Source organism: Mandrillus leucophaeus, unplaced genomic scaffold (assembly GCF_000951045.1).
Source record: "Mandrillus leucophaeus isolate KB7577 unplaced genomic scaffold, Mleu.le_1.0 Scaffold103, whole genome shotgun sequence".
NCBI lineage: Eukaryota > Metazoa > Chordata > Mammalia > Primates > Cercopithecidae > Mandrillus > Mandrillus leucophaeus.
The window spans coordinates 5,594,560-5,602,441 of NW_012098432.1; the positions used below are offsets into that span (position 1 = coordinate 5,594,560).

The 7,882-nt window shown below is 38.3% G+C and overlaps 1 protein-coding gene across 1 annotated transcript in view; it reads left to right on the forward strand.

The window, feature by feature from the left end:
- Window positions 1-7,882, forward strand: part of MSH4 (mutS homolog 4) — a 147,471-nt gene that overhangs the window by 41,405 nt on the left and 98,184 nt on the right. The window contains 1 exon segment of the mRNA XM_011977988.1: window positions 784-956. Within this exon segment, the coding sequence (XP_011833378.1) occupies window positions 784-956 (173 nt within the window).

Here is a 7,882-nt window from a genome sequence, read left to right on the forward strand (position 1 = left end):
TGGCCAGCATTCTCTAGAATAGCTCATTTCTTTATAAATCACTTAGAAATTATGAAATTCTCTTGTACTTGTCATTAGAACTACATGATTTTAGTAAATACTTATTTTAACAATATAAAATCCCTCCACTGTTAAGGATATATTATTGATATCTTGCTATTATGGATGGAATAAATAGACTAGAAAACTTTATATTAGTTGTAACTGATCTATAAAAGAAGTATAAAGTACAAGGAGATTCTCTTCATCCTTGTTAAAGTGTAGTTCATTGACCAATAGCATATTTGGGAGCTTGTTCAAAATATATCTAAAAACATTTTTTTGAGACAAGATCTCACGCTGTTACCACACTGGAGTACAGTGGTGCAAGTATGGTTCATTGCAGCATCGACCTCCTGGGCTCAAACAATCCTCCCATCTCAGCCTCCTGAGTAACTGGGACTAAAGACCTGTGCCACCATGTCCAGTTAATTTTTAGTTTTTTGTAGACACAGGTTCTCACTATGTTGTCCATGCTGGTCTTAAACTCCTGGGTTCAAGCATTCCTCCTGTCTTGGCCTGCCAGAGTGTTGAGATTATGGGTGTGAGCCACCATGCCTGGCCCAAAATGTAGATCCTCATGCTTTTTCTTAGACCTACTGAATTAGAAACTCATGTAATTGTATGCACAGCAAAGTTTAAGAATCATTGCTGTAGATTATAGGATTGTTTAATTACAAAGTGAAATGAAATTTTCTTGCATTCTTCTTTGTATTCTTAATGACATTTCTTGTGTTTTGAAAGGAATAATCACACTCTCTTTGGTGTTCTAAATTATACTAAGACTCCTGGAGGGAGTAGACGACTTCGTTCTAATATATTAGAACCTCTAGTTGATGTTGAAACCATTAACATGAGATTAGATTGTGTTCAAGAACTACTTCAAGATGAGGAACTATTTTTTGGACTTCAATCAGGTAAATTAATATTATTTAATGTTATAAATACAAATTATTAAAAAATGCAATTGACTTAGTTATTTTTCCATGTTTCTGAAAGACAAGTAGTGGTGTAAATTCTTGTATTCTTTTATGAAAGCTATTTTCCTGAGATTTTCCACTGAATCCTGTAGTAAATAATTTCAGAGGTACATTATGTAATATATTTTGATTTCCTGTATGCTTTTCTTTTCCATTTTTTTCTGTTTTTTTTTTTTTTTGGTTTTTTTTGTTGTTGTTGTTGTTGTTGTTGTTCATAGATGCCTTATACTCTTTTTCTCCATGGTAATCCTCAAAGACGGGAAGATTTGTCCAGACTAGGTAATTATCAACAGATGGGATGTAGTTGTTTCCTAGGCTGCTCTAAAAACTGGTACATACTCCATGGTTTAAAACAACAGAAAGTTTTTGTCTTACAGTTCTGGAAGCTAGAAACTGAAAATAAGGTGTCAGAAAAGCCATGCTCCTTCTGAAACCTATAGGGGAGAATCCTTTGCCCCTTTCTAGCTTTTGATGGTCGCTGTCAGTCCACGATGGACCTTGGCTCACAGGCTTGTCATTGCAATCTCTGCTTCTATTGTCATGTGGTTTTCTCCCTGTGTGTCTTCACATTGTCTTCTTATAAAGACACTAGTCATGTTATATTAAGACCTACCTTAATAACCTCACATTAACTTGATTACATTTGCAAAGACGCAATTTCCAAATAAGGTCACACTTACAGATACCCGGAGTTAGGACTTCACAATGTCATTTGGGGGTCACAATTCAAGCTATAACATGGGATAAGAAAACTGCCCTTGCCTCAGAGTCTGTTTCTGGAGAACTCAACCTAACACAGTCACCAACAGGCATATTGCTAATTTTTTTTTCTTCACTTTAAGTTCTGGAATACATGTGCTGAAATGTTCTGAACATGCAGGTTTGTTACATAGTTATACATGTGCCATGGTAGTTTGCTGCACCTATCAACCCATCATCTAGGTTTTAACCCTTGCATGCATTAGGGATTTGTCCTAATGCTCTCCCTCCCCTTTCCCTCCACTCACTGACAGGCCCCAGTGTGTGATGTTCCCCTCCCTGTGTCCATGTGTTCTCATCGTTCAACTCCCACTTATGAGTGAAAACATGCAGTGTTTAGTTTTCTATTCCTGCATTATTAGTTTGCTGAGGATGATGGTTTCCAGCTTCATCCATGTCCCTGCAAAGGTCATGAACTCATTCTTTTTTATGGCTGCATAGTGTTCCATGGTGTATATGTGCCACATTTTCTTCATCCAATCTATCATTGATGGGCATTTGGGTTGGTTCCCAGCCTTTGCTATTGTAAATAGTGCTGCAGTAAACATATGTGTGCATGTGTCTTTATATAGAATGATTTATAAATTTTGAGGTATATACCCAGTGATGGGATTGCTGGATCAAATTATATTTCTGGTTCTAGATCCTTGAGGAATCACCACACTGTCTTCCACAATGGTTAAACTAATTTACACTCCCACCAACAGTGTAAAAGTGTTCCTATTTCTCCACATCCTCTCCAGAAACTGTTGTTTTCTTACTTTTTAATGATGGACATTCTAATTGGCGTGAGCTGGTATCTCATTGTGGTTTTGATTTGCATTTCTCTAATGATCAGTGATGGTGAGCTTTTTTTCATGTTTGTTGGCCACACAAATATCCTCTTTTGAGAAGTGTCTGTTCATATCCTTTGGCCACGTTTTGATGGGGTTGTTTTTTTCTTGTAAATTTGTTTAAGTTCTTTGTGGATTCTGGGTTTTAGAGCTTTGTCAGATGGGTAGATTGCAAAAATTTTCTCCCATTCTGTAGGTTGCCTGTTCACTCTGATGATAGTTTCTTTTGCTGAGCAGAAGCACTTTAGTTTAATTAGATCCTAATTCTCAATTTTGGCTTCTCTTGCCGTTGCTTTTGGTGTTTTAATCATGAAGTTTTTGCCTATGCCTATGTCCTGAATGATATTGCCTAGGTTTTCTTCTAGGGTTTTTATGGTTTTAGGTCTTTCATTTAAGTCTTTAATCCATCTTGAGTTAATTTTTGTATAAGGTGTAAGGAAGGGATCCAGTTTCAGCTTTCTGCATATGTCTAGCCAGTTTTCCCAGCACCATTTATTAAACAGGGAATCTTTTCCCCATTGCTTGTTTTTGTCAAGTTTGTCGAACATCAGATGGTCCTAGATATGTGGTGTTATTTCTGAGGCCTCTGTTCTGTTCCATTGATCTCTATATCTGTTTTGGTACCAGTACCATGCTGTTTTGGTTACTGTAGACTTGTAGTAGTTTGAAGTCAGGTAGCATAATACCTTCAACTTTGTTTTCTTTGCTTTGGATTGTTTTGGCTATATGATCTCTTTTTTGGTTCCATATGAAATTTAAAGTAGTTTTTTCTAGTTCTGTGAAGAAAGTCACTGGTAGCTTGATGGGAATAATGTTGAATCTATAAATTACTTTGGGCAGTATGGCAATTTTCACAATATTGATTCTTCCTATCCATGAGCATGGAATGTCTTTCCATTTGTTTGTGTCCTCTCTTATTTCCTTGAGTTCTTTTTGTAGTTTTCATTGAAGAGGTCCTTCAGTTCCCTTGTAAGTTGTGTTTCTAGGTATTTTATTTTCTTCATAGCAGTTGTGAATGGGAGTTCACTCATGATTTGGCTCTCTGCTTGTCTATTATTGGTGTATAGGAATACTTGTGATTTTTGCACATTCATTTTGTGTCCTGAGACTTTGCTGAAGTTGCTTATCAGCTTAAGGAGTTTTTTCGCTGAGACTATGGGGTTTTCTAAATATATAATCATGTCATCTGCAGACAGAGACAATTTGACTTCCTCTCTCCCTATTTAAATACCCTTTATTTCTTTCTTTTGCCTGATTTCCCTGGCTAGAACTTCCAATACTATGTTGAATAGGAGTGGTGAGAAAGGACATCCTTGTCTTGTGCCGGTTTTTAAAGGGAATGCTTCCAAGCTTTTGCCCATTCAGTGTGATATGGGCTGTGGGTTTGTCATAAATAGCTCTTATTATTTTGAGATAAGTCCCATCAATACCTAGTTTATTGACAGTTTTTTAACATGAAGGGATGTTGAATTTTATCGAAGGCCTTTTCTGCATCTATTGAGATAATCATGTGGTTTTTGTCATTGGTTCTGTTTATGTGACAGATTACGTTTATTGATTTGCATATGTTGAACTAGCCTTCCATCCCAGGGATAAAGCCAACTTGATTGTGATGGATAAGCTTTTTGATATGCTGCTGGATTCAGTTTGCCAGTATTTTACTGAGGATTTTCACATCAATGTTCATCAGGGATATTGGCCTGAAATTTTCTTTTTTTGTTGTGTCTCTGCCAGATTTTGGAATGAGGATAATACTGGCCTCATAAAATGAGTTAGGGAGGAGTCCCTCTTATTCTATTGTTTAGAATAGTTTCAAGAGGAATGCTACCAGCTCCTCTTTGTACCTCTTGTAGAATTTGGCTGTACATCCATCTGGTCCTGGGCTTTTTTTGGTTGGTGGACTATTAATTACTCCCTCAATTTCAGAACTTGTTATTGATCTATTCACAGATTCAATTTCTTCCTGGTGTAGTCTTGAGAGGGTGTATATGTCCAGGAATTTACCCATTTCTTCTATATTTTTCTAGTTTATTTGTGTAGAGGTGTTTTTAGTATTCTCTGATGTTAGTTTGTATTTCTGTGGGATCAGTGGTGATATCCCCTTTATCATTTTTTATTGTGTCTATTTGATTCTTCTCCCTTTTCTTTTTTGTTAGTCTGAATAGTGGTCTACTTTGTTAATCTTTTCAAAAAACTAGCTCCCAGGTTCATGGAGTTTTTGAAGGGTTTTTCATGTCTCTGTATCCTTCAGTTCTACTCTGATCTTCGTTATTTCTTGCCTTCTGCTAGCTTTTGAATTTGTTTGCTCTTGCTTCTCTTGTTCTTTTAATAGTGATGTCAGGGTGTCGATTTTAGATCTTTCCCCCTCTCTGATGTGGGCATTTAGTGCTATAAATTTCCCTCTTAACCCTGGTTTAGCTGTGTCCCAGAGATTCTGGTACATTGTCTCTTTGTTTTCATTGGTTTCAAAGTACTTCTTTATTTCTGCCTTAATTTTGTTATTTACCCAGTAGTCATTCAGGAGCAGGTTGTTCAGTTTCCAGGTAGTTGTGCAGTTTTGAGTGAGTTTCTTAATCCTGAGTTCTAATGTGATTACACTGTGGTCTGAGAGACTGTTTGATTTCTATTCTGTTCCATTTACTGAAGAGTGTTTTGCTTCCAATTATGTGGTTAGATTTTAGAATAAGTGCCATGTGGTGCTGAGAAGAATGTATATCCTGTTTATTTGGGGTGGAGAGTTCTGTAGATGTCTATTAGGTCCGCTTGGTCCAGAGCTGAGTTCAAGTCCTGAATAACCTTGTTAGTTTTCTGTCTCATTGTCATCAGATTCACCAAGGTTGAAATGAAAGAAAAAAATGTTAAGGACAGCCAGCGAGAAAGGTCAGGTTATTTACAAACGGAAGCCCATGAGGCTAACAGCAGATCTCTCTGCAGAAACCCTACAAGCAAGAAGAGAGTGGGGGCCAATATTCAGTATTCTTAAAGAAAAGAATTTTCAACCCACAATTTCATCCAGCCTAACTTAACTTCATAAGTAAAGGAGAAATAAAATCCTCTACAGACAAGCAAATGCTGAGGGATTTTGTCACCACCAGGCCTGCCTTACAAGAATTCCTGAAGGAAGCATTAAATATGGAAAGGAAAAACCAGTACCAGCCACTGTAAAAACACACCATAATATAAAGACCAACAGCACTATGAAGAAACTGCAACTAATGTGCAAAATAACCAGCTAGCATCATGATGATAGGATCAAATTCACACATAACAATATTAACCTTAAATGTAAATGGGTTAAATGCCCCAATTAAAAGACACAGACTGGCAAATTGGATGAGTCAAGACCCATTGGTGTGCTGTATTCAGGAGACCCATCTCACGTGCGAAGACACACATAGGCTCAAAATAAAGGGATGGAGGAATATTTGCCAAGAAAATGGAAAGCAAAAAAAAAAAAAAAAAATACAGGGGTTGCAATCCTAGTCTCTGATAAAATGGACTTTAAACCGACAAAGATCAAAAGAGACAAAGAAAGCCATTACATAATGGTCAAGGGATCAATACAACAAGAAGAGCTAACTATCCTAAATATACTTGCACCCAATACAGGAGCACCCAGATCCATAAAGCAAGTCCTTAGAGACCTACAAAGAGACTTAGAGTCCCACACAATAATAGTGGAAGACTTTAACATCCACTGTCCATATTGTTAAATTTAATGGACACCTTAGTTCCCTTATTTGAATGAGAAAATTGCCCTGGGCAAAATACATCAACAGAAGCTTCTCAAAAGGAAGACATACAACTGACCAATAAACATATGAAAAAATGCTCAATGTCACTAATCTTCAGAAAAGTACAAATCAAAACCACAGTGAGATACCATCTCACACCAGTTGGAATAGCTACTATTAAAAACTCAAAAAATAACAGATATTGGCAAGTCTGCAGAGAGAAGGAAATGCTTATACATTGTTGTTAGGATTGTAAATTAGTTCGGCCTCTGTGGAAAGCAGTTTGGAGATTTCTCAGAGAACTAAAAATAGAATTACCATTCAACCCAGCAATCCCATTACTGGATATATACCCAAAGGTAAATAAATTGTTCTCCCAAAAAGACACCTGCACTCGTATATTTATTGCAACATTATTCGTGGTATCAAAGACATGGAATGAACCCAGGTGCCTATCAACAGTGGACTGGGTGAGGAAAGTTTGGTACATATACACCTTGGAATACTATGCTGTCATAAAAAGAATGAAAACATGTTCTTTTTGGCAGCATGGATGTAGCTGGAGGCCATTATTCTAAGTGAATGTATGCAGAAACAGAAAACCAAATATTGCATGTTCTCACTTATATGTGGGAGCTAAACATTGGGTACACATGGGGATATAAAGTTGGGAACAATAGATATTGGGGACTTCAAAAGGGGAGAGGAGTGGGGCAAGGGTTCAAAAATATTGGGTACTATGTTTACTATCTGAGTGCTGGATTTAGTCAAAGCCCAAACTCAGCATCACACAATGTATCTATGCAACAAACCTGCACATGTACCCCATAAATCCAAAATAAATTTTTTTAAAAAAAGGAAAAGAGGGGAGGTTCCAAGATGGCCAAATAAGAACAGCTCCAGTCTGCAGCTCCCAGCATGAGTGACACAGAAGACGGGTGATTTCTGCATTTCCAACTGAGGTGCTGGGTTCATCTCACTGGGGCTTGTCAGACAGTGGGTGCAGCCCATGGAGCAGGGTGAGACATCACCTCAACCGGGAAGTGCAAGGGGTCAGGAATTCCTTTTCCTAGCCAAGGGAAGCCGTGACAGACAGTACCTGGAAAATCAGGACACTCCTAATACTGCACTTTTCCACTGGTCTTAGCAAATGGCACACCAGGATATTATATCCCGTGCCTGGCTTGGAGGGTCCCACACCCACAGAGCCTTGCTCGCTGCTAGCACAGCAGTCTGAGATTGAACTGCAAGGCAGCAGTGAGCCTGAGGGAGGGGCATCTGCCATGGCTGAGGCTTGAGTAGGTAAACAAAGCGGCCCAGAAGCTCCAACTGGGTGGAGCCCACCGCAGCTCAAGGAAGCCTACCTGCCTCTGAAGACTCCACCTCTGGGGGCAGGCCATAGCTGAACAAAAAGCAGCAGAAACTTCTGCAGACTTAAACGTCACTGTCTGACAGCTTTGAAGACAGTAGTGGTTCTCCCAGCATGGAGTTTGAGATCTGAGAATGGACAGACTGGCTCCTCAAGTGGGTCCCTGAC